The sequence below is a fragment of the Panthera tigris genome, chromosome A3, assembly GCF_018350195.1.
Source record: "Panthera tigris isolate Pti1 chromosome A3, P.tigris_Pti1_mat1.1, whole genome shotgun sequence".
In the NCBI taxonomy this organism is placed as follows: Eukaryota; Metazoa; Chordata; class Mammalia; order Carnivora; family Felidae; genus Panthera; species Panthera tigris.
Genome location: NC_056662.1, coordinates 1,670,446 through 1,695,914, shown reverse-complemented (window position 1 = coordinate 1,695,914; position 25,469 = coordinate 1,670,446). Strand labels below are relative to the sequence as shown.

Below are 25,469 nucleotides of genomic sequence, written 5' to 3'. Positions count from 1 at the left end.
TCCCACAGCAGAGCCCCATCTGCCCTGCTACCTTGGCCCCCGGCCCCCTCCTCCTGCTCTTCCCTCCTGACCCTTGCCAATGGGTCCAGCACACCTCCCCCCAACTCTAGCTTCACAGCCCGCTCAGGCACCCCTCTTTCCCAGGTGGAATAGTGTCTCATCCCAGCCCGATTCGTGGGAGGGAGACTGCCAGGCCTCCCCGGGAAGCTGGCAGGAAGAGAGCCTAGAAAGGAATGAGCCTCGGGAGAACAAACTTGTGTTTGAAAGGGACTCCCGGCAGGCTCCCGGCAGACTTCCGAAAGGTTTTGTTAACGCGGCTCTGTCTTGTGCCTTCCTGGCCCGGCCTCTGCCGTGGTCCCCGTCCTTTCCCGGGAGACCCTCCAGGATGCCTGTGCAGAGACCTTTCTTTAGGACGTAACAGCACTCGGGCTGCCAGAGCAGACACATTGCCGGTGTTTGCATCTAAAGACTAAAAAAGAAATGGTCACTGGGCAAAATCATCAGTTGTAAGTGAACCTGGTGCTGGAGGGACCAACCCGCGTCACTCTGGTCGTTCCTTCATAGGACGTCATTGCCTGCCCCGATGTTTACCAGAAGCGACTTCAGCGTGTGGAGTATATTAAAGAAATGCATCGGCCTGGTAAGTTCAGGGGGACTCATTTCAGGGCCTGAAGCTGAAACGTTTTCAATTCCTGGGTATCTGTTGCACTGCTGATAGTTTAGGGAGACGTGCTCTGCACATTTGTAGCACGAGGACGATAAGATAGGACAGGGACGGACGTGGGGTGGGGGAGAGAAAAGGCGCGAAGGCTAAGGTGTTCACAGCCAGCGGGAACGTGATCCCACAGGCAAGCCTCCTGATGTGAGACGCATCACAGCGGTTTACGTTGACCCTGACGTTCTGTGACGGGCTCACAGTCGGCTTTGGACAGTCCGCACGACGTGGGGAGCTTCTGTGGGCTGCTCGACACAGGCTGAGGGCGAGCCACGGGCAGAAGTACGGGACCTGGGGCACAGCTCAGATGCTCAGGGTTTGCTCAGAGGAGGTGGTTGGATAATCGGTGTCCCGGGGCCGCAGGCTTCTTTTCTCGTGGTCCTGCATGACGGGACTGTCACCGTCTGTGGGAATGTGAGCTGTGCCCCCCCCCGGGAGGGCAGGGCGCACCGCAGGCCATGGGTTGTACCAACAGCGTTGTACCGACAGGCATGCGGCCCTGTCCCCCGTGCCTCCCACGCGTGCTGCCACCGCCGTTTATTTCTGCCCTCGTCTCTTTCAGCCCCTTTCCCAGAGGAAACTGCTTCTTTTCTCCCACTTTTTATTTTGAAGTAACCTTGGACTTCTAGACGGTTGCGGGTGGTACATTGAGCCGTTTGCCCTTCACCCGGCTTCCCGTCGTGGTGACGTCTCATGTAGCAGCCGGGGCTCGGTGAGCGAGATGCCAGCGTTCCTGTCGGAGCGTCACTGCTCACCACGCACTTGACTTGGCTTTCCTAGTACCCCCTGCTGTCTTCGTACTGGCGGCTGGTGTTTGGGCACCAAGGGCTGGCGCGGGATGTGCTTGACGCTCCTGGGGTGACCCTGCCCCAGGCCTCTCGGCAGACAGAGCTGGAAAACCCAGGCGTGCCTTCTGACCCTGCTTCTGCACACACGTATTTGTGTAGGCACCTGTTTGGCTTTTTTTATGTTTTAATTTTTTAAGATTTTTATTTTCAAGTAACCTCTGTACCCAGCAATGGGGCTCCAACTCACAACCCGAGACTAAGAGTCACTCCAGTTAGGCGCCCCGCACGTCCCTTGTCTTCTAAAATGGCACGCTTGGGATTCTTTTCTCTTAGCGGTGTTTTCCCCTATGTTTCTGGCTGTGTGAGCAGGTCAGGTCTAGGTGGGTATATGTGTCTGAAGATAGGTGTTGAACTTGACTAGCTCCTTGGTCGGGCACCTGGGGGGGCTCTGTCGGCGAAGCGTCCGACCTCGGCTCAGGTCACGATCTCATGGTCTGTGGGTTCGAGCCCCGCGTCGGGCTCTGTGCTGACAGCTCGGAGCCCGGAGCCTTCTTCAGATTCTGTGCCTCCCTCTGTCTCTGCCCCTCCCCGGCTCGGGTTCTGTCTGTCTGTCTGTCTTTCTCTCTCAAAAATAAATAAGAAACACTGACTAGCTCCTTGGTCCTGCAGCTTCTTGTCATAAAGCGACACCATCACGTTGCATTCCCCAGGGACCCACCGTAGGATGGATCGGATTAACGCGTGGGTCGGCGCGTCCCCGGGCTACACCGGCTCAGCACCCACGGGCTTCGCCTCTGGGGTGGCACACGGCCCCCTTCCTCCTTCGCCCACTGGGACGGCGGCCCCAGGCTGGCCAACGGGCCGCCGAGGCAGGCAGGGCCGGGGAACACCGCCACGCCTCGCCGCTTCCCGCCTCTCCTCGTATTTTGAAGCAGACCCCACTTGTGAATGCTTTCGTGTTGCTGAAGGATACAGATTCTCTTTACCACCAGCACGGCCACCCTCACACTTCAGAAGGCCACGCGTTAACACCGTCCGCTACCCGCCGGGTCCGGTCCCCGGCTGTCGGAGCACCGTTCTGTCTGTGCTTCTGCCGTCTGTGGTGTTACCTCCCTCCCGACTAAGAGCTCCTGGCGCTCGGGCCGGTGCTGTCACTCTTCCTTTATTTCCTGGGACGTTTTTGTGCCGAGAACGTGCCCTTCTGCGGCCGCCAGTGCGGTTTGCAGAAGAAAGTCAGGGTCAGTGAGTGATTCTCACTTTATCACGGTCGCCACGTGATGTGGTTCACTAGCATGACCCAGCATGGCCAGTGTAACCAACTAGCTTGTCTGTGTTTGTTTTTTTTCAAACTCACGGAGTCAGACCTCCCCGGTCCATTCCAGCCCCCGAGCCACTCCCTCTTTGGCTGTTAATAGCCTCTTCGGCTTGGCCGTGATCCCTTATAGACGAAGCTCTGGCTCATTCTGTCCCTTTCTCGTCCAGGATCTGGAGTCAGCCGCTTGTGCAGGGAGAGAGAGGACTCAGGACCACAGCTGGGCCCTAGGGGTAGGGGGGTGGGCTATGAATTGCTGTTCTAGGTCTTTCCAGGGGGAGAGCTAGGAGCTGTTTGGATTTGTTTCAACGACGGTTGAAATCTGGGATGACGGGATTACTCCAGCCCCCTCGGTCGAATGTCTGCGCCTCGTCCCCCCACACCAACGATCCCAGTTTCTAACCACAGTGCAGGTGACCGATTTAGACCAGCACTCAATTAATGACTCACCTGCTCTATCCCACACACACGACAGTTCCGGAGGACAGGACCACTTCTGCCGCCACCAGCGTGTGTGCTGACACGTGGGTGTTGGTTGCCTTTTGTGGGTCGTTTTGTCCGGAGGGCGTGTCTCCGGTCACCGTGCTTGGAGTTACCTGCCGTGGTCCCCGTCCACGTGGCTGGGCCCCCAGAGCTTGCGTGCGCTCATCTGCTTCTTTTGTTCTCGATGTTTGGACGTTGCTTTTCTAAATCACTTTTGTTCAAAATCGTAAACCTTAAAGTCCGATATCTGGGCTGAGGTTCCAAGAATTTCCCTTCCTGTCCCTGCCCTCGCGCTGCACTGGCCCTTCCCCTCGAGGAGACCGTTTCCACCCTCCGTGGTCTGTCTTCCCGTGCCTCGTGAGGGGACCGTGTGTCACATCCTCCCTCCTTCTTCAGATGAACTAGAGGCTTTTCCGCCTCTGTTTCGCTGCGTGGTGCCACAGCCACGTAGAGCCACTGCTTAGGCTTACGGTCACCCCGCGGTGCCGTGCCTTCTGGCCGCCTATCCCTGTCACATGTCTGCTGTGTGTTTGCCAGAGCATCTGTGGGGCGGGCTCCCGGAAACGGCCGCGGGACCGAAGGGCAGGTGCGCCCGCGCTTCTGCCGCGGTGCCCCGTCTCCAGGCGGCCCCGTTCTGCACCCCCACTGGCCGTGGGGGCCTCTCTCCGTCCTGCCCTGCCCTGCCCTGCCCTGCCCGTGGCCCGTGGGCGGCGCTGCTGCTCGAGCAGGCGAGCAGGCCGGGTCTCCACGGGGTTGACTTCCTTTCTCCTGACGAGCTGGATGGGCATCTTCCCCGCGCTCAGAGCGGGGCGGGCGTGGGCTCGGGTTCCTGGGGACCGTCCCGTGGTGACGGGTCTTCACCGGCTCCTTCCAGGAGCTGTCCAAGATCACCATGCCCATCGCCTTCAATGAGCCTCTGAGTTTCCTCCAGCGGATCACGGAGTACATGGAGCACGTGGACCTCATTCACAGAGCCTCCTGCCAGTCCCAGGCCCTGGAAAGGATGCAGGTGGGCGGTGGGCCCCTCCGGGGGCGCCAGCCACGAGCCTGGTGTCCAGTGAGTGTGACGCCACGTGAGTGGCCCCGCGGTGGTCGGCCCGCGTGGCTCCCGCTGGCTCCCGGGTGCCGTCCTGCCCTGCACCTCGGCTCCTCCTGGGTCCGCTCGGGACTGGGCCCCCCCCCCCCCCCCCCCCGCCACCGTGTGTGGGTGCGGCCACCCCGCCGACCTGGCACGGGGCCTCAGGGCCGCCCGGGCTGGGGGAGGGGGGCACACGATTCCTGCCTGTGTGGTTTGAGGAAGTGCTCGCGCTGACGGGCGTTTCCCCGGAAGTTCCGTAATCTCAAAACACGTGACGAGGGAGACCCGTGCCAGCGGGAGCACATCTGGCGCGGAGAGGCTGCGCGTCCCCCCCGTGGCCCCCCACTCACCGTCCTGTGCACTGTTCCCAGTGCGTTGCTGCCTTCGCGGTGTCGGCGGTGGCTTCCCAGTGGGAGAGGACCGGCAAGCCCTTCAACCCGCTCCTGGGAGAGACGTACGAGCTGATCAGGTAAGGGGTCGGGGCCGGGGCCGCGGGCGCCCGGCACGGCTGCGCGGGGGTGAAGCGGAGCGCCGGGCTCCAGAGAGGAGGGGAGGCGACAGGCGACGGAGGGGCGCTGGCTCGCCTGGAACCGACGTGGACACGGGCCCGGCCCACGTCAGCAGGGCATCTGGTGACTGTCACCAGGGCAGGTGCAGCTGCGGGCAGTAGCTCCCGTGTGCTGGCCAGGGGCCGGGTGGGGTCTCTGCCGGGTGGCTCCCCGCCGGGTGGCTCCCCATGCCGCCCCCCCGACCTGGTCTTCTGACCTGGTCTTTGAGCCAGGCGCACGCCCCAGAAACGGCACGGCCTGTGGCGGTCCTGGCGGGGGCCCCACGAGGGTGGACCGGGCCTGTTTGGGGTGCTCTTTCCCGACCCCGCTGCCCGCGTGAGGTGCCCACCCAGACCAGCAAGTAAATCAGCGGACGGTGGCGCTGTGCTCCCCGCCATCTGCTCAGCCCGGCTGGGGCTCCTCTGTGGGGCCGTTTGGGGCTCCCTCCGGGTCCTGTAGAGAGTCTGTGGGGGTGTCTTAGTGAATGAAAGCGTAACTTCAACGATAAGAGCACACCCTTTTTAGAAGACGCGTGAGTTGAGAAAAGCGAAAAGGGAGACGTCATCCCACAGGAAACCGTGAAGGTTGTGGTCGATTTCCTTGAGTGCGAGCACGTGTGTGGTCTGTCATTTAGCATCGTGCCATCGTCATTTCCCCACGGTGTCACAGGCTTTTGCTAAGTTACGCTGCCACGTTTTGTGTCTGGCGTCTGCGTGCGCCCCAGCTTGACGCACGCACCGCCCCCTTGCGCCGCGGAGTCGTGGCGGCGCGCTGTGTCGTCACGGCGTCTAGATCTCAGGGAGCCCTGCGGGTTGTGCTTCTCGGGCCGTTTATTGCCCTTAATGGCCGAGTTGTTCATGATGAGAGTTTCTCAAAGGTGAGTAAGTGGCTGTGGACGGGCGGTGGGGGGTGGGTCTGCTTGAGTCGGCGCTCCGGGCGCGTGCGGCTCAGGGAAGCGTGTGCCAGGGTGTGTGTGTGTCAGCACTGCTTTCACACCTTTGCGGGAGGAGTCGGCAGTGTTAGCAACACAGGCATAAATCACCTCCCACTCGGACGGTGGCACAGATGTCCGGGTCCAGGCTCTGACCCGTTTCTGGCCACCCGGGGCGGCCCTGCCGCTGGCCCCTCTGCGTGCCGCTGGCCCCTCTGCGTGCCGCTGGCCTGGTTTTCTCACGGACGGAGATGTTGGCTGCCGCTCGGTGCGCGGGCACCTGCTTTCGGAACCCCGCTGCCTTGGAGGCAGCCGGGCGTGTTAGAGGCACGGTGCTGCCGTGGGGGTCTGTGCAGGCGACCCTGGGTGACCGTGGCAAGTCCCTGCTTCTTCAGTCCAGAAACGGGGGACCTGAGGCCCAGGTGAGGGAAAGACCCGCCCCGAGACTCACTGTTCAGAGGAACTTTTGTTGTGAGTTCCCAGAGAGCGCTTTCTTTATCAGCCACGCCTCTGCTGCCTCCCCACGGTGCATGTGTCCTGGTGCCCGGGTGGGTGGCTCTGACCTTGTCTAGCCACCAGGAAATTATTGGCGTTTTCGTTATTAAAAAGCACCATTAACATATCTTGAAAAGAGGAATTAAAGCTGATACGAAAGAAGTTCCAGACGACGGGAAGTGAGCACGTGGGTTCAGAGACAGCATGACCCACTATCCACGACCCGTGGTGCTGACGGCCACCCCTGATCATCAGTCACTTCCAGGATTCGGCTGAGGGGTTGAGGCGAAGCCCCGGACTGACCGAGAAACGAGCATCTTCCTGGGCGTGCAGGCCCGTCTTCGGGTCCAGGTCGCACTGCGGCCGCGTCTGCTGCACGCGGGGCCCCGAGGGCCCTTCCGGTCTGAGGAGCTTTGTAACTAAACCGAGTCGTTCTCCAGTGTCTTCTTCCCTACAGATTGCTCCTCAGCGGCTAAAAATAGCACTTTCTTTTCTTAGACAAGTATTCATTTTGTAAATTACATACCTTGGTTGGCAACCTTTTAAAATCTAATTTTTCAACTTTCCTTCCTCTGTAACGATTGGAAATTCTGATTCCAGTTAAGTTAGTAATTATGTGGTTTAGCTTTTATAATTTTTAACGACTACAACTGTAGGTGTATTCACAGTTCCGGAACAATTAAAAACTGACATTTTTATTGAAAAAGAGCATGTACTGAAAATCCCATTTCCTGGCCCAGGAGTATCTTGGGGCATCAGACATGGCACGTCACAGAACTTCCAGGAGCCCTAGCAGGGACTAGAGGAGGGCCCCCTTCGGGAAGGCCGCGAGCTCCCCGCTCTTGCGGTTCTTGGGCGCTGGGTGCCCCTCGAGGGCTGAGGTGGCCGCGTCTAAATCACCGGCTCTAGGAGTTTTCTTCTAGACCTGCACGTGCTGGGGGCAGCGTGGGTGGAGGCCCCTCACACTCTTTCTCCTTCCATGCGGGGTTCAGATTTGCCCAGAGGCGGTGGGCGCACGTGCAAGTGTCGGGGGGGCGGGGGGGCGGTCAGTGTCAGGCCAAGGGTGGCGTCAGAGAGCGAGTGTTGAATATTTCTGTCACTCAGGGTGGCCAGGGGCTGCGGGGCTCCCCCAAGAGGTGTGCCGAGCCAACCTTTGTCGGATTTCGCTGTCACTGATGTGCTCTCTCCCTCTTGTTTTTGTGCCTAGGGAGGATTTAGGATTCAGATTCATATCCGAGCAGGTGAGCCACCACCCCCCCATCAGTGCATTTTATTCAGAAGGCCTCCACCAGGACTTCTTGTTTCACGGCTCCATCTACCCGAAGCTGAAGTTCTGGGGCAAGAGCGTGGAGGCCGAGCCCCGGGGCACCATCACGCTGGAGCTGCTCAAGTGAGTGCGGGGGCCGGGGGCCGGGCGGGCGCCTTTCTTGAGTTCCAGCGGAAGGGTCTTTCCCCCGGCAGACACTCCTTCGAACAGGCAACGCCCCCCAGACCCCTCATCGGGACTGGGTGTGATGTGGGCGTCTGGGACAGCCCACCGAGGACCTGGATGGCTTTAGTCACTGCCTGTGGTAGTCCTTCCGCTTGGTGATGAGCCGCACGTAGCACCTTACAACAGCCGCTCTCTCCTCTGCCACGTGGTTTCTGAGGGCTAGGGCCGGGGTGGGGGGGGCAGCGTGGCAGGCGCTCTGGCTCGGGGTCCCGTGAGGTGGCGGGCAGGACGCGGGCCGAAGGCGGCTGGTGGGACATCTGCTTGTAGGCCCCCTTCCGTGGCCGTTGGCGGGAGGCCGGGGGGTGCTCACAGCGGGGTGCTGGCATCCACCAGAGCTGGGGACCCAAGGGGGATGGAGCCACGGTGTCTCTTAGGACCTCATCGCAGAGGTGGCCTCACCCTGACCTTAAACCCTCGTTGGTCACGAGGACCACGCTGCTTGAGGGTGGGAGGGAGACACGGATGAAACCTGGGAGGTGGGGGACTTTGAGGGGCGTCGTGGAGGCTGCCCGCACACCCATGAAATCTCAGTCCAAACGCTCCCCGGTGTTTGTTCGGACACCTCGCAAAGCAAAAGCCCATCTCTAGCAGTCGCGTGGACGTTGCAAAACCAGCGTAGACCCAGTCTAGGCCACGGCGTGCCGCAGGCTCCCTGAGATGCGCGTCTTGCTAACCGTGGCCCGCCGTGATGAAGCATGGGGTATGATTTTTGTTTCACGTTGGCCCAGCCTGGCTGGTTGCCGGAGAATACCAGCCCCTGACCCCCGTGTACCCAGGGCTGATGGGGTCACCAGGTGCAGTGAGGGCACCCCACTTCTGGGAAGCATGTGCGTCTTGCGGCGGTCCGTGCTTTCTTGGGGCGGGGCATGCAGAACTGAAAAGTGGCAAATCTTACTGATGAACGCATTTGAGTTTCCCCTGGAAATTTGAGGGGCCCCGAATACTTGTCCTGAAATACTTCTGCTTTGAGCTAGTCTCTGCCCTTGATCATGGCTCTTTGACACGGCCTCCCTCCAGACACGGGTCTCACGAACTTGCATCACATCCGTGGGGGTTCTTTTCTCCTTGGGTCAGGCCACTGGGGGAGGATGAGGGATACGAGCAAAGGCGTCTGGGAAGGCGCTCCACACGGAGCTGCTCCCTGGACCTCGGGCGGGGTGTGGGCCGTGCGGCTCCCGCAGGCGCCGGCTGAAGAGGCCGTCGTGTGGACAGCTTCCCGGGACGGCCTTTTCTCTTTGTCTCGGTGGTCTCCTGTTGCTTATTAACTTGTCTCGACATTTAAGTAGAAAGCTTTGTTGATGCTACAAAGGAAAGCAGAAATAAATTTCAAACAAATGCTAAATAAATAGCCGCCGTTTGAGGGAGTTCAAAGCGGTATTCTACCCTGGCACAGGTTTTAAGGCAATTATGGCTTAATTCTGTCTGGTATTTTGCTTTTTAGGGTCACGCAGTGTCTTTTGTTTGCTGGCGTCTGACTCGCGTGTTTTCTGGCATCTTTCACAGACACAATGAGGCTTACACCTGGACCAACCCTACCTGCTGTGTGCACAACGTGATTATCGGGAAGCTCTGGATAGAGCAGTACGGGACGGTGGAGATTCTGAACCACAGGTAATGGCACCGGTCGCGCGCCAGTCGGAGACCGCGCCGAGCCCCAGACGCGCTTGCCGTGAGCTCGGGGACACGCTTCCGGCCTGCTCCCGGCTGCCATTCAGGCCGTCGGGGTTCGGCGCGCCTGCGGGAAGAGCCAGGCCTGGGGGTGGCCGCCATGGTGCTGCTCGGTGGTGGCATCATCTTCGTGCCCCTGCTCACCTCTTGTTTTGGTTTCACTCGCAGTAGCGAATTGATTTTGAGATTTTAAATGACACTAAAGAATGATGGGATTCCCACGTGAAACATCCTCAAATACTGACCTCTGTCCACCCGCGAACCTTCCTCCTGGAAGTTCGTGACATAGCGGCTTTGTCTTTCAGCAGCTTTATTGAGATACAGTTTGCATACCGTAAAATTCACGCATTTAAGTGAGTTTCGGCGTATCTACTGAACTGTACCGTTGCCACCAGGCAGTGTCAGAGCATCTCCGTCACCCCAGAAAGGTGCCCCGCGCCCATCGCGGTCACTGCCCGACGCCCCAGCCCCGGCCACCCGGGTGTCTCGGTTCACCTTTCCCAGACATTTCGCGTCGTACAACGGAAGCCTGTGTTTGTTTTTCCCGCAGAACTGGAGATAAGTGTGTGCTTCATTTTAAACCGTGTGGACTGTTTGGAAAAGAACTTCACAAAGTGGAGGGGCACATCCAGGACAAAAAGTAGGTCTGCGTCCGGGTGGCTCACCGTGGGCGGCGCGTGCGCCCCTTGATGGCGATGTGGGCGTGCCAGTGACGTTCGCTCACGCTAGAAAAGATTATGACTCTGTTTGGTCTAGAGAAGACACTCCCTCACTGGGTCTACAGAGAGACGAAGGGTTAGTTTTAAGTGTCGTTTCCGGGCGGTGAGTGACCGGGGTCTGTCTCGCCCTCTCCTGAGGAGGAGAGGTCTGGGTCTGACTCCTTTTGATCAAATGGACGTGAGGAGATGAGGTGCTCTCACTGAGAGGAAACGCTGCGTTTTTGCGAACAGAGCTGAGGTTGAAGACGTGACCACGCGTCTCCTCCGGAGCGGTGTCTGCCACGTGTTGCCGGGCACAACTCAGACCGTAGTGGGAGCCTCAGTTCCACGGGCCGGCTCGTGGCACTCTGGGAGTTAGAGACTTTTTACATGTTGGACCAGAGAAACGGTCAGAAGTTCCCAATAGATTTCCCGGGGTTCTCTCTCCTTTGGGTTATTTAAAAAAACATTTTTTGTAATGTTTACTTATTTTTGAGAGAGAGAGACAGAGCGTGAGTAGGGGAGGGGCAGAGAGAGGCGGAGGGTCGGGCGGGGACACAGAATTCGAAGCAGGCTCCAGGCTGCGAGCTGTCAGCACAGAGCCCGACTCGGGGCTGCGAGACCGTGACCTGAGCCGAAGTTGGACGCTTGACTGACCGAGCCGCCCAGGCGCCCCGACCTTTGGGTTATTTTATCTTATGTTTTTGGCCTCCGATTTCTCACTTTTTATTCCGCAGTCAGGAAATTGGGATTTGTATAATGTCATGAAACCCCTTCCACCTCCTAAAAACTAGACATTTTCTTTTTCTTTCTTTCTTTCTTTCTTTCTTTCTTTCTTTCTTTCTTTCTTTCTTTCTTTCTTTCTTTCTTTCTTTTTCTTTCTTTTCTTTCTTTTCTTTCTTCTTTTTTTCCTTTTTTTGAAGTAGCCTCCATGCGAACATGGGGCTTGAACTCACCACCCTGACATCGAGAGTCAGGTGCCCCACCCACTGAGCTAGTCAGGTGCCCCACCTATGTTTTAATTAGAAACAAGTTTCCAGGGTAAAACGGTGGGTGCTGTTTCTTCTGCTGCTGAGTACCAGAAAGTCACCTGTTCAAACAGCCTGTCAGATGCTTTTAGACTTTAGACTCTGACCGCCGTGCCCACTGAAGTGAGCCGGGGCTCAGCTCAGAGACCTTGCAGGACAGCAGCCCTCTTCAGGACAAGGGCACCGGCCATTGCCCCGAGTAGCCTGTCCCTGGTGGTGGAAACAACCCAGAGAGAGACCGTGGTCAGCGTGAAACGGGCCTGCAGAAACGGGCCACTCCTCACTGCCACGCGCACCGTCCTGGAGGGTCTGCAAACCCTGTTCTGATTTTTTGATTTTCCATCCCAAACTGGAGTGAGCTCTTGCCTAACGCCGTGCCTCTTGGGGACAGAATATGTCGGCCAAGGTGACTAAGTCCTGAGTGAGGACTGGCCGAGTGTCCCCCACCAGTCCCCGCGTGGCCACTTTCCGGGCTGAGCCCGAGGCAGGGGTGCCCGCCCTCCCAGAAATGTCACACGCCTGGCAGAACAGCATCTCCAGGCGGTGCGTGGCCACCGTGCTTTCCCTGCAGGAAGACACAAAAAAGACAAAAAGAAAAAACAAAAAACAGTCCAGCGCTGTTGGCGTTGTTCCTTTTGGAGTCCGGCAAAGCGCTCTGGTGGTTGATCTGGACAGTTTCCAGAGGTCGTTAGGAAATGAAGCAAGCAGACGGGTACTGATGTGGGCATCCGATCTGTGGATATGAAGATAAAGCAGACAATGCCAGCTGAAATTGCGAGGGCTGTTGATGTGATTTGTAGGAAAGGGAAGGACACAGTCTTGGAGGTTCATGTATTTCAAGGGCAGTGGCCAGACCAGCACGTGGGTTCCAGCGAAACCTTCCCTTTTTCTCACCTTTTCTTGTCCACACTCGTGGGGGCTTGTGCCCTTATCTTCTTTCTGCTTTGGCAAATTAGGCCCGAGGGGGGACCCTCAAAGGCAGATTTTCCTCTTCGCACCTCTGTCCAGAGAGGTTCTCAAATTTACAAGGAGACAAACCAGAATGGGAATGTACTCCACGGTCACGGTCACAATCGAGGTGCTGCCTGTTTAGATGAAGGGTTTATAATTGCTATAAACACGGTTTTAAAAATTCCCTTTGATGGGGCGCCTGGCTGGCTCAGAAGAGCACACGGCTCTTAATCTCCAGGTCGTGAGTCTGAGCCCACGTTGGGTGTAGAGATTACTAAAGATAAATAAATAAACTTAAGCAAAATTAAAATTCCCTTTGACTACAGCAAAAAGAAGCTCTTTATGATCTATGGAAAATGGACAGAGTGTTTGTGGGGAATAGACCCTGCTGCGTACGAGTCCTTCAAGAAGCGGGAGAGGAGAGGCGACCACCTGAGCAAGCCACAGCCGGTAAGGTGCTGCCCCCGGGGGGGGGGGGGGCGCGAGGGGGGGAGGGCTTCAGAGTCGAGTGCGGGGGGAGTCTGCCTTCCCTCTGCTGGGCCTGTGGGGTCCCAGCTGGAGAGGATGAAGGCCTGGAATCCGCCCGTCCGTCTGTGTGCTGCTCGGGGCCTCGGTTTACCTGCATCTCTGTGTGCAGAGGCTGCTGCCGTCAGCCGGGCTCGGGGGCCACTTGGTACGCCATGTCCCCCAAGCCTGGCAGAGCCCAAGTGCACCTACGTTTCTTTCTGGGAACGCCGTGCTCCGGGTTCTTCTTTGTAAACCTCCTGTCTCCCAGCACCTCGTTAGCTTAGACCTATTAAAAAATCAAGACTGTCATGTCTGTGTTTTCAGTTCTGAGCACCAGGTAATATATTCCACAGTTGGGAAGTTTTGGCAAGGATACTCTCCCCCCAGAGCTTTGGAATACTGATGATCTCAGGGCTAAAACTAGAAGGGGTAGCTCAAAGGAAGGGTCAGGTTGTTCGAGGTAAGAAGAGAGAGGGGGCCAGGCCCAAGGCGTTCAGCCTCCCCCAGGGTTTCAGTGGTCCGACCCTGTGGCATCGCCTGAGTGCTGCTGGACACCTTCCAACGTGCTCTTTGACTTTAAAACGCAAAAGGAACGTTCCATGTGAAGACCACACAGACTTGGAATGTGAAATGCCCGAAGGGGTGGCTTTTGGTGCCTTAGTTTAGCTTCGCTGTCCTCTGGGTGACTCGACATGAGACAGACTTGTGTGAGCACTTGCCCGGGAGCAGCCTTCTGTAGCTCCTGGCACCGAACCCCGTGGCCCGCAGCCAGCGGTACCGAGCCCCGTTGGACGTCGGCCGGGAGGGTCCCGAGGCCGCGTCGTCATGTCCCCGCGTTCTCCCGCAGCAGCCGCGGGGGTGGCCACTGCTTCCTTCTCCGGGTCCCGCTGCTTGGGAAATGTGAGGGTGGTTGCGTTTTGTCTTCAGATGTGGTTTGCAGGCGGGGTTCAGTCTAGAGGTGCTAAGGGTCCATGAGGTCGCCCGGCGTGAGCGGTTCTGGCGGAGGGCCGAGCTGCGGCGTGTGGGGACTGGCTCCGGCCGGGGAGGGCCGCACCCCGCCTGGCCGCTGCTGTAGAAGGCCCAGCCCCCCAGCCCCCCAGCCCCACCTGCCAGCCGGTGGCTCCCTAGGTGTTGGTGTGTGGTCTCCCCGGGAGGGCGGGGGGGTGGTGCACTCCTGTGCTGCTGACTTCCTGCCCTCTGGGGGAGCCCCAGCACGGGGAGCCCCTGCAAAGAGAACATCACGGCATCTTCTCCCTTACCAGAGAGCCCATCTTGCCCTGCCTGACAGTCGCTCCGAGAGTAGCTGTCCCACCCGGCCGGCCGGCCCACAGTGTTCTGTGTTTCAGGACGACAGCTCCCAGAAAGCTGACGGCGATGTGGCGGATGCCGTGCCCGAGGTTCAGGAGACTGTGCAGGTCATTCCAGGCAGCAAGCTACTCTGGAGGGTCAACACTCGGCCCCCCAACTCTGCCCAGGTCCGTACCCCCGACCCCCGCCCCTCTCCGCACCCCTGACCCCTGGCCAGGCCAGACCCCTCAGCCGTTCCCCGGCCCCGTGTCCACACCGCCTAGGACCTTGCTTCCTCAGAGTGAGCCTCCGAGGGCTCCCCGCCCTCCCGGAGCCCCAGTCAAGCCTCGGCCACGGCCTGGCCTCCCCGGGGCAAAGGCAGTGCTCCGCCAACATGTCGCGTGGGTGTGCTGCCGTGCCCCTGACACGCGGTGAGACAGGTGCCCCGCGTGCACACGGTGCCTTCTCTAGGCGGCCTGCACCGACTGGGTCTCACTGAAAGGGGCTTCCAGACTGCTTTTGAGAGATTATTTTCCCGACTTGTCGGTTTAGATGCTTAAATGCATTTTGGTACTTATGTTTGAAAATCACGCTTATAATTTATATTGCACATGATAAGCTTATTACATCCGTATGATAGGGTGCAGTATAGAGGGTGACTGTATAAATGTAATAATTTTGTGTAGTAACTGTTATTTTAGTATCTATCATTACTTATCTCGTTCATACGTAAAACATACGGACTACATGTGAAGTCTACTTCACTCCTATCACCCTACCAGACCACAGTAAAAAGGAGACAGAACCCCCACCTACACGGACGTCACCTCGACACAGCCACTGCTGGCTCCCAGCAGAGTGTAAAATAGTTCGACCCAACAGGGCAAAGGTGTACTTCTTGCCAGGAATTCCTCTTAAAAACAACACTTGTTCCTCCTCCCTGTGGTTCGTGTCTGTGGACCCAGGAGTGGAGCTGGAGGGCCGGCAGGTGCGGGACAGTGAGGAGGTGCTGGGGGCCTTCCCAGGACCGGCCGGGGGGGCGGGGGGGGGGCGGGCGGGGCAGCTGTGGGGCTGCGTCCGCACGGACTGTGGGGCAGAGCGTGGACCGGCAGGAGTGGCCAGGACCCGGCCGCCCCGAGCGGCCTAGCCGAGCGGAGCGCGGAAACATGCCAGCGTGGTGACGGGTTTCCGCGCCTCTCCCCCCAGATGTACAATTTTACCAGCTTCACCGTCAGTCTCAACGAGCTGCAGAGCGGCATGGAGAAGACCCTGGCTCCCACGGACTGCCGCCTGCGCCCCGACATCCGCGGCATGGAGAACGGCGACATGGGTGCGCTCGCGGGCCGGTGGGGGCGGGGGGCGCCCGTGCTGCAGGTGGACAGACAGGGAGACTGAGGACAGTGCCTCTCGCACTCTCCGTGGTGGAAGAGGTTTAGAAATCCCAGCCTGCTGCAGACCAGTCCCCTTGTGGATAGGATACGATTAAGTTACTAGAAAAATGAAGGACAACGGGTGCGGAACACGAGTCCCCCAGTTCTTATCAGCGAAATTGGGGTAACGTTTCCAAGGTTGGACGTGTTCTCCATCCAAAGTCAGTGTAGGACCGCATCCCGGGCCCAGGCTGCTCGCGCACCGTGGGTGTCTCCGCGTGACGAGGGAGCGGCCGCACGCCGGCTCACCCATCCACGTCGGCCGTGCGGTGGGCCGCTGGCCAGAGGGCCGTCCCAAGCGGTCCTGGGTTTTGTGGACACAGTCGTTGTCGAGTGGAGGGACTGCACGGGGCAGGGAGACCCTCACTCTCCAGGACCAGTGTCTGCACCCGCACCCGGGACCGGGCCGCAGAGCCCGAGGGTCAGGTTACGCGGGACGGTCCTCTGTGGGAAGCAGCCCCCGCTGGCCCCGGCCGAGCCCTGCTGCGCCCTCCTGCGGTACGGGGGAAAGGCCTGCCTCTCCCCGCAGCCACACTGGGGTCGGGGCGCTGCTGTAGCCTCGTGACCGGGTGTGGTTTGCAGACGACGACGTTTCTGACCAGCGTGACTTCTCACCTAGGGTCTGGGGGTGGGGGCGCTGCCGCGTCTGTCTGCTTCCTTCCACCCTCGCCTCCGTTGGTTGTAAGCCGGGAGCCTCACCGTCGACTCTGAGTCCTTACCCACGCCGTGTGCTTGGCCCCCAGATCTGGCGAGCCAGGAGAAGGAGCGGCTGGAAGAGAAGCAGCGGGAGGCCCGGAGGGAACGGGCCAAGCAGGAGGCCGAGTGGCAGACCAGGTGAGGCCTCGGTGGCTGGGAGAGGGCAGTGGCCAGGGCCCCACGTGCACCTGTGGCTGAGCAGAAGCTATTTTGGGGTCCCATTAACGCGGGGCCGCAGCCCCGGGTCTGGCGTGGGTCCCGGGACACAGACGGGCCGAGCGTCCCCGAAGGTGAGTAGGTACCCTGCCAGTGCAGGGACAGGTCCCCTCCGACCCGGGCCTGGCAGTCCTGCCCACAGCGCATCTGACCCTGAGCATCCCTCTCAAATAGGACACAGTTTAAAACAAACCGTAGTCTGAACCAGGCCACCAGCTGGAGGACGACACAGCTTGTGGAAAGGCAGTGCTTTGGAAGGAATGGTGTGTTCAGCCATCGCCCTTTGACATTGCTGCAGGCTGCTCTTGTCCACGTCACCTGCCACGTGGCACAGGTGGCCGGATAGGTCCCGGCCGGCCCCACGTGGTAGTGTGGATAGGAGGGAGGGTGTGGAGAGCGGTGCCCAGGGGCATCGCAGGTGGGGACACACCTGTGTTCAGACCAGGTGAGAGGGTCACAGACACACAGAGACAGATAGATAGAGACAGATAGAGACAGGGAGCAGACCCTGTGGGCCCGGGGCCTCCTGCTGTCTCACCGGAAAAGCGCGGTTGGTTTGTCAGTGGTCGTAATTACGTGAAAACAGCCCATTCGGTGAGGATTCAGTCGGGTAAGTACCGTAATACTTGAGCATAATTAAAAACATATGTCCGTTAAAATGTTAGTCCTAGCAAAATCTTGGGGTGCATGGGGCACCTGGGTGGCTCAGTCGGTGGAGCATCTGACTTCGGCCCAGGTCATGATCTCACACTCTGAGTTCAAGCCCCACGTCGGGCTCTGTGCTGCCAGCTCAGAGCCTGGAACCTGCTTCTGACTCTGTGTCTCCCCCTCTCTCTGCCCCATCCCCACTCATGCTCTGTCTCTCTCTGTCTCAAAAATAAATTTAAAAAAAACCATAAACAATTAAAAAAAATCTTGGGGTGGCCTTGAGCTGTTCACTGAGTGTTTTTTCCAATCAAGCTTGATGCGCTGTAGGCATTGTTTTCTAGGCCTGGTCACGATCGCCTCCTGTGGCTGTTTTGTGACTAACATTTTTAAAACCATTTCTTTGTGCTCGGGCTTCCGACCTGATTTAAGTTTGCGCTTTCAGTCTTTCCGATATTTGGAACTGGCTTCATTCCAGAAAAAGCTTGAAAAGCATCCACCCTCCTTCATTGTCTTTAAGGAATCGATTTAAAAAATACATTGCAGAAGTAGCGGTATTTGGTCCTCAGATGACTCCTTCTACTTTGTGAGCCCCAGGTCCTTAGTTGTCTTCAGGATGTGCGCCAGCAGTCGAGGGTCCCGGGGGGCTTCCCAGGGCACGTGCCCACACACGTGCCCGCGGTGGCGGCCCCGTTGCCTCCCTGCCCACAGGTCGTCCCCTTCCCCAGTTAGACACGCCGGGCCTACTTCCAGGGAAGGAACCAGCACTGTGCCCGTCCTTCCCTCGGAAGGGATAGTGGCCGTTCTCCGCTAACAGCCTAGCGTGTTTCCGTGAAGGCCTTGAGGGTCTGCTGGCGAAGCCCACTCTGGGCTGTTCGCGGGGACAGCATTCGAGAGAAAATGTGGTCGATAACTCTCAGCCGCGGCTGCTGCCCTGGGCTGCATCTAAAGCCGCGTGCTGATGCGGTGAGGCCTCCCTGCAGGGAACACGAGCCAGGTTGTGTCCACGTGCTTCCTGACCATGTCCTCTGTGTTCCAGGTGGTTTCATCAAGGCAGCAACCCACACACGGGGGCTCCCGACTGGTTGTATGCGGGGGGCTACTTTGAGCGGAATTTCTCCCGCTGCCCAGATATCTACTGAGGGGCCGGAGTGGCCCCCAGGACCGGAGACCGGACTCCGTCAAGTGGTCACGGCAGAAACCAGCTTTTCCAGCGACTGTGTCCGTGGAGACAGCACCATCCCCGGTCAAGGATCTGATGCTAATTAACTTCTGATCGCCAAACATTTTACTACTGTTCATCAAGCTTCACATGGGATCATCATGTTTTCATTAAGGGCGGAAAAGGACAATCCTCTGCCGTCCCTTCACGTGACGGGAATCAGCCCGGCTTGTTACAGCGCCCTCTTCATTGTAAAGTTCATAACGGAAGTAAGTAACCAGGAAGGGTCTTAGTTCTAAGTCCCCCCGTGTCCCTCCTCTTAACTCAGTGGCAAAGGGTTTCTGAGACTGTTGTGCATTTGAACCAGTAACAGGGGAAGACGGATCTTGAAAGTAACCCTTCGAGGAGCTTTACGGGGCCAGGGGTTGCTTCCTAGATTACGGTAATGCAAAAGTGAAGACTTTCAGAGCGCCAGATGGAATGAAATGAAAGCTGTCAGATTCTGTATTTTTTACCAGTCTTCAATAATGTAAAGATTTCTTTTAAAATATTTAAGTTAAAACTACTTGAATAGTATTTTGCCGGAGAGCAAGGTTTGCATTAATCACCAATCGTATACTGTCCGAAACGAAGCATTACCGTGACAGCCTGGGGTGGCCGGAAACCTCGAGACTCATGACGGACCTCCCCAGGCTGCTGCCAGCCTCGAAAGGGGCCCCGCCTCTGTCACCGGGGCTTCGTGGCCTCTGCAGGCCAGGCCCACGTCACAGAGGGTCGCCGTGCCTACGGCAGGTGCGCCCTGCGGGAGGCTCCGAAGCAGCAGCCGCTACGGCCGTGTCATTAAAGTTACTTAACAAAAAATAGGTGCGTGTCCATCCTAGAAACATCCCTTCTGGTGGCTCTTGTCTTTCTGTAGAAGTGTCAACACCGCAGGCCTCAGCGGAGCTCTGAACGGAGAGCGTCTGCTGAGCGTGCACGCACTCACGCGGCCGTATGGAGTGCTGGGCTCTCGGTGGCAGGCTGCCGTCATTGTGTGTCCGGGCTTCGACGTCACATCTGTCATTAAAACACTTTTAAAAGCGAATACTTGTTCTGCAGCCTTGATTCTGTAGCTTTGGAAACCGGAAGTCAAGGTGTTGGGTGGAACCGAGCGTCTGCCCCACGGAGACGGGAGCGGAGCCACTGGCCACGGGCAGAGGTGTGCGAGGCTTTACGGTTCTGACGCTGTTCTGAGACGGGGTCGTGGCGCATCTGGTCGTCCGAATGGGGACCTCATGCACCTGTGGCCGTAGGCGGGTTCGCTGTCCACGAGGGCGGGCGAGCTGAAAACGTCGAAGGGCACAGTCCTAGGACACGTTTAAAAGGACAGTATTTCGGGCAGTTTAAGAGCTTCTTGCAGATGAATCCGTTTCTCACTGCCACTGATAACAGGCCAACGAGGTTTGCACTTTCGAGTCTGCTGGGGAGGCCGGTTTTCAGCATGCACCGGGCCCAGGCCCCAGAGGAGGAGGGCGGGACGGTGGACACCAGAACATACGCGTTTGTGGGGCCGTCCTCACTTGGCTTATGGTTTTTAAACTTCGGTCTCTGCAAATGCCAACGTGTAAAGTGACTGCCTCAACTTCGTCTCCCTTGGTCATTTCAGATGCCAGAGGTTTGTCTCTACTAAAGATTTTTTTTCACTAGAAAACGCATCTTAAAACACAGGCACCTGCTACCGATGCTTTTGGCCTGTGTGGAAAGTGGTGGCTTCTCAGCCACACGTTGATGTCATTATGGCTTTGCCGTAAGGACCCAGGGGCTTTCTAGAGTAATTTTGTAACTTCGACCATCTGTGCAGCAGGGACAGTAGAGCATACTCTCCCCTAAACACTCGATGTGATGAGTTTGCTCCCCTTTGAGGTGAGGATCCAGTCTCGCGTCCTTGACTGGGCACACAGTTGTCAGCCGCTGGAGGTTCAGCCAGGGACAGAGAGACACCACGTTGGAATATGTCTCGTGTGCGATATAACCTAATGTCATGGGGCCCCTGGCGTTGACTAGGTTTCATAGGCCACCTGGTGTTGGAGACCCGACAGTCCTGTCTGTTTGGGGGGGGGGGGGGCTGGCACGAATCTGTCCCCAAGCAGCCAGGGTCAGGACGTCACTGGCACCTGGTTGTGGCTCCTGCTCAGGAGGAGGCCGCGGAGAAGCAGGCCCCGGGCCCTCGGGGACATCACGGCATTTTGCCACCCCGGGTTGCCACTTCCCGGCACGGGTGGGAGGGACGCGTGAGGGCCCAGACGGCTCTGCACAGACACCGGGCCCTAGGAGGGTAGCGGCCACGTGGGAGTGTTGGCGTGGAGAGCCGGAGCGGCCGCAGGGAGGGCGCCCCTGAGGAGCAGCTCCGAGGGCTTGGCCACCGCGACCCCCTTCAGACTCCTTCCGCAAAGCGCGTGGAAGTGTCAGCCCACCGGTCTGCCAGACACGCGACCTGCTTTGGGGACCCGTGTCAGACCAAGCGGGCCTGGCACTGGGGGAGGCATCAAGTGCAGCCTTGGTGGCCTCTGGGGGCACTGGGCAGGCCCAGGCCCGGTGCCGCCGGCCGCGTGTCTGACCGAGCGTGACGCCGACCCGCTGGGGAGGTGCGTCCGGTGAAGCGGAGGCCGTGCCGTCTGCTTGCTGGGTTCTGGTCGGAACATGGAGTCAGGAAATCAGAACAGGAGAGGAATGCCAGGAGGCTCCCCAAGGTGCAGGCAGCCCTCCAGGCGGCCCGGGCCACAAGCCTCCTTTCGGGACACTGGCTCCTTGGGAAAGAGTGCTCCCCAACAGAGTTGGTGACTCACCGGCTTTCCCAGTCTCACGTACGCACGAGGAGCACAGAGCACGGACGTGCTGATGAAGTTCCCAGTTCGGAAGCACCAGTGGCCCTTCTCCTGGTCACCCCTGCGTTCCGAGGGGAGGGCTGGGTGGCGAGGAGAGTTCAGTTGGCACGAGGTTCCCGCCGGTCCTAGTTTCTCCCGTCTCAATGTCTGCACTTTCAGACGTCTTCCCGAGGACTTTCTCAGGTCCACAGTGGTGCAGAGATTGGGGTCCCGGATCAGAGCATGTAACCAGACCCAAGGCACACCGGTGGTCTTCCCTCCACCTATATTACTTTGGGCCTCACTGTCTTTTGCGTGCGTGGTGGGAGGGTTTTGCAAAGTAAAAACTGTTTTTCGTGTCTCTTGCGTGAGTTTACTGGACAGTCAGCCCTTCCCTGGCTGCACAGCTCCGTCGCCCCTCTGAGAACCAAACGGTCCTGTGTCAGACGATTCGTAAAGGCCCCGTGGTCTCTGCAGCAGGCGACGACACACAGACACGGGCCCTTCCTTCCTTGCTGTGCACGTGCTTGGCTGGCCCGCCACGCTGTTTATCCTGTGTCAGTGTAGCTCGAAAATGTCAGGCAAGAGTATGGCTGGTGAGACGGATTTATTTTTATAATAGGTCATAACTGTTAGTACCCATCCGTGTAAGCAGCATCCACTACTCTCGGAGGTTCTTCTTGGAGGACTGAACAGATCCGTGAAGGTGAATGTTCAACCCCAGCTCCAAATACAGATTTCCTTGGAAGTGGGTGGTGGCTGACACTTGCTCTGCACTGAGCAAGTTTTCGCTGTCCCAGTCATTCTGGCCTCTCTGGAAAGGACTGCAGATCGGCTACAGACGAGTCCCCGCGCACGGGTGTCGGATTGGACTGTGCACTCTGTAGGATTGGCCCCGCACACGGATTGCTTCAGAAAACTGTTTGTCATGGTGGTGGGGGCTCGGGGACACCGTGACACCATTGTGTGGGCACAATGGGTGGGTGAAGGGAAGTGGGGAGCTCTGACTGACCATCTCTCTTCTCTCCTGGGGATCAGAGCCCCCAGTGACAACAACAGAATGCCCAGAATGCGGTGTGAGTTTGACCGGAAGGTCCGTGCTGCCTGGCTGCTGGCCTAGGTGCCCAGCAGCTACATACTTCGCAGGAGGAGGAGCTGAGTGGAGACGGTCATCCAGATAGCCATGGTGGCTCTGGTCAGAGGGACAGACGGTCCACAGGATGGCAGTGCCCTCAGGATGCCCAGGTGCACGGACAAGGGGCTCCACCAGCCTCTGCCGTATCTGATGATGGGGACCGCGGAGCACTCAGTGCTGCCAGAGCCAGGCCCTAAAACCGGGCAAACAAAAAACAACCTGATTCAAAACTAGACATTTCTCCAAAGACGCGCAAGTGGCCAATAAGGCCGTGGGAACATGCTCGACATCGCTAATCTTGTGGGAAATGCAACTCACGACGACACGGAGGTCCCGCCTCACACCCATTACGGTGGCAGCTGTCGAGAACAAGCAAAAACCAAGTGTTGGCGAGAATGTGGAGAAATCGGAACCCTCGTGCGCTGTCTGTGGGAACAGAAAACGGGGCAGCTGCTGTGGAAGACGGTATGACAGCTCCTCAAAAACTAAAAATAGAATTACCAGATGATCCAGCAATTCCGCTGTGGTTACGGGCCCAAAAGACTTGAAAGCAAGGTCTGGGAGAGAGACCCGGACATTCACGTCGACAGCAGCGTGAGGCAGCATCGCTGAAGCCCGCGAGCAGCCCTCGTGTCCCCCCATCGGACGAACGGACGAGCAAGATGCAGTCCGCCCGGACCAGGGGCTGTTACTCCGCCTTGAAAAGGAGGGATGTTCTGACACCTGCTGCCACACGGGTGAACCCTGAGGATGTTGTGCTCACTGAAATCAGCCACAGAAAGACAGATGCTGTCTGATTCCACTGATCGCATCAGGCAGAGTCGTCAAAATGCTGGAGGCAGTAGGGTGGTGGCTGCCGGAGCAGGGGACACGGGACGGGCAGCTGGTGTTTCACAAGGTGACGGGGGCTCTGGAGGTGGACGGCGGTGAGACGTCACAACATCACGATGTATTTACCACCACCGAACGGCATACTCAAAAATGTTCAGACGGTAGATCGTATGTCCCGTGTATCTTATCACAACAGAACAAGACTGGAGAAAAGTTACCAGTGGCGTCCAGGGCTTAGGGAAGAGGGAGCGATGGCCAGGAGGGCGCGGGGCACTTCCGGGCAGGGAGATGGTGGGTGCACACCATACGTTTGTCCAAACCCGCGGGCTGTGTGCACCGAGATGGGCTCTTGGCGACGCCGCATGTCCGTGGGGGCCGCGGGCTGTCACGGCACACCCTCTGTGGGGGGGGGGGGGTTCGTGGCAAGGACGCTGTGCATCTGTGGAGAGCGACGGGCTCCATTTTGGTAAGAACCTGTGATTGCTCTGAAAAGGCACATGTCACTCAAAGGAAAGAAAGAAAAACAAAAACCCACTCACCAAACCGTGTTCTCCAGTGGCGCCTGCTAATCGCCGCACCGTCTGTCCTCTGCTCTGACGGTTCTACTCCGCGTGTTTGAACTGCACTCGCGGGAACAACCGTGTGGCTCTCTTCCTGTGTGTCTTGCCGGCCGTGCCCTCTCTGGTGACGCATCTGGGCACGTCCTGCCCCCTCTCTAGCTGCTGCGCCCAGGCCCTGCCGCCTGGCGCAGGAGGAGCCGCGGGGGCTTCCGGCTCTGCTGGGGCTGCCAGGGTGCACCCCAATGCCGTGTTCCCCACGGCGCCCCGCGGCGGGGGCCTGGGCCATGCCTGTTTCTCATTCACATGTCGTCACCGGGCCGGCCCCAGGCTCGACCCCCTGCTTGAGGAGACGCTCTGGTTAGTGCCCTTCGAGGCCCCATGCTCTGCAGGGTCTGGAAAGTTCGCTGGTCTCCCTGCGGCTTCCTGTGGCAGCTTTTTAACTTTTCCTGACTTTGAACAAGTGCCGCCTGCCCGCTGGCCCATCTTGGGGGCACCCGGAGCGGATCTTCCCGTCGTTGTCTTTTCTGGCTTCCCCTGAGCTCCGAGAGGGCGGTCACGGTCACAGGCTTACAGCTGCGCCCCTCTCCCCTGTGGTCTCAGGAATTATCAAGGGCGGTGGAGTTTGTGTGGGGGCTCTTATCTGTTGGGATTCACCCTACTAGAAACGAAATGAAGAAAAGTAAAGGTATTTAATAAAAAGACAACGAACTCATTATTAACATAAATAACAATTTTTAATGAAAAGCAGCTATATTTTCCAAAACAAAACTGGTGAGTCTTTAGATCTCAAGACAATGGACACAGAAGCGGTTGTCCTTCAGACTATTATTACACAGGTTATACAGGAATTAAAATAATGCACCAGACCCACACGTACCAGCGTGAATAAATCTTCAAAACAAAACTACTTTCCACTTTTACACTTTTTACAAAAAGCTTTCAAACAAAGCCCGTGTATACATCTAGTTGGTAAATCGTCAGGCAGCTCGCACAGTGGCCTTGCTTTGGTGGCGGACGGGGGTCTAGCATGGGGCAGGGAGGGTGCAGGGCTCCGTGTGCGCCCCCTTGCTAACTGCTTGGAGCCTCGAAGCAAAGTGCAGGATGGAAACGCGGCTCAAAGACCAGCAGGAGGGCCACCCGTCACTCATTGTGAGTATGGAGGACGGGCTTCTTGCCCTCCACTCTGAGCACACACATCAGCCTCTGGGGACTCCAGGCACAGAAGGAGTGTGGGGAACAGCCGTGCCAGCAGTGTCTTCGCTGGTATGGGGGGGGGGGGGGAGGGCTGGACAAGAATGGGGTCAGTAGGGGCACCCCGCCCCCCCCCCCCCCAGGGAGAAGGGAGGCAGCCATGCCAGCACTGTCCTCACTGGAATGGGGGGCCCCTGGGGGAGAACAGGGGGTACCCATCTTAGCACCATTACGGGGGAAACGGGGCCGGGGGTACCGCACGGGACTTCTGTCGCCCCCGAGGACCATCGTTGATGTCGTGGGCTCTGCGTCCCAGGCCCCGGAGCCCTGGGCTTTGGTTCAGTCACATACCCCTGCGGTCGTGAAGCCGGCCCTCCCCAACCCCCGGGTCCTAAGACGCCCTTCCCCTGACTCGGGGACTGTTTCCTCCACGTCCTGGGACCTGGCTTGCAGCGCTGGCCGTGAACCTGAGACGCCCCCTCGCGCCTCGCAGGTGCCGCCGCTCTCCCGCGACGGTGGGGATGTGGGCTCCAACGCCCACCGCTGGGTCGGCGCCTGCCACGCCACTCCGGTCGCCGCCGCCAGGGGCCGCCGCCGCACCCCTATGACACAGCAACAATAGGGGCCGCTCTGGCCCGCGCGCCGCCCGCCCGCGCTTCCGCCGGAAGGGGGCGCGGGGCGGGGCGGGGCGGGGCGACGGACGGCTGCCCTTTCCAATCGCTGGCGGTTCAGCGTCGGCCCCGCCCCTGGCACGGCCCAATCGGCGGCGAGAGCGGCGG

The 25,469-nt window shown here is 58.6% G+C and overlaps 1 protein-coding gene across 6 annotated transcripts in view; it reads left to right on the top strand.

Moving 5' to 3' along the window:
• Positions 1-19,214, top strand: part of OSBPL2 (oxysterol binding protein like 2) — a 36,939-nt gene extending 17,725 nt beyond the window's left edge. For 4 of the 6 annotated variants that reach the window (XM_042979982.1, XM_042979979.1, XM_042979980.1 and 1 more), the window contains exons 4-14: positions 565-640; positions 4,173-4,307; positions 4,748-4,845; positions 7,558-7,740; positions 9,346-9,453; positions 10,061-10,150; positions 12,514-12,637; positions 14,041-14,169; positions 15,188-15,311; positions 16,155-16,245; positions 18,008-19,214. In XM_042979982.1, the coding sequence (XP_042835916.1) occupies positions 565-640; positions 4,173-4,307; positions 4,748-4,845; positions 7,558-7,740; positions 9,346-9,453; positions 10,061-10,150; positions 12,514-12,637; positions 14,041-14,169; positions 15,188-15,311; positions 16,155-16,245; positions 18,008-18,110 (1,261 nt within the window). In that variant the 3' untranslated portion in view covers positions 18,111-19,214. The remainder of the gene's footprint in view (positions 1-564; positions 641-4,172; positions 4,308-4,747; positions 4,846-7,557; positions 7,741-9,345; positions 9,454-10,060; positions 10,151-12,513; positions 12,638-14,040; positions 14,170-15,187; positions 15,312-16,154; positions 16,246-18,007) is intronic. The other 2 variants (XR_006215331.1, XM_042979983.1) reach the window with 2 other exon arrangements.
• The last annotated feature ends 6,255 nt before the right edge of the window (positions 19,215-25,469 follow it).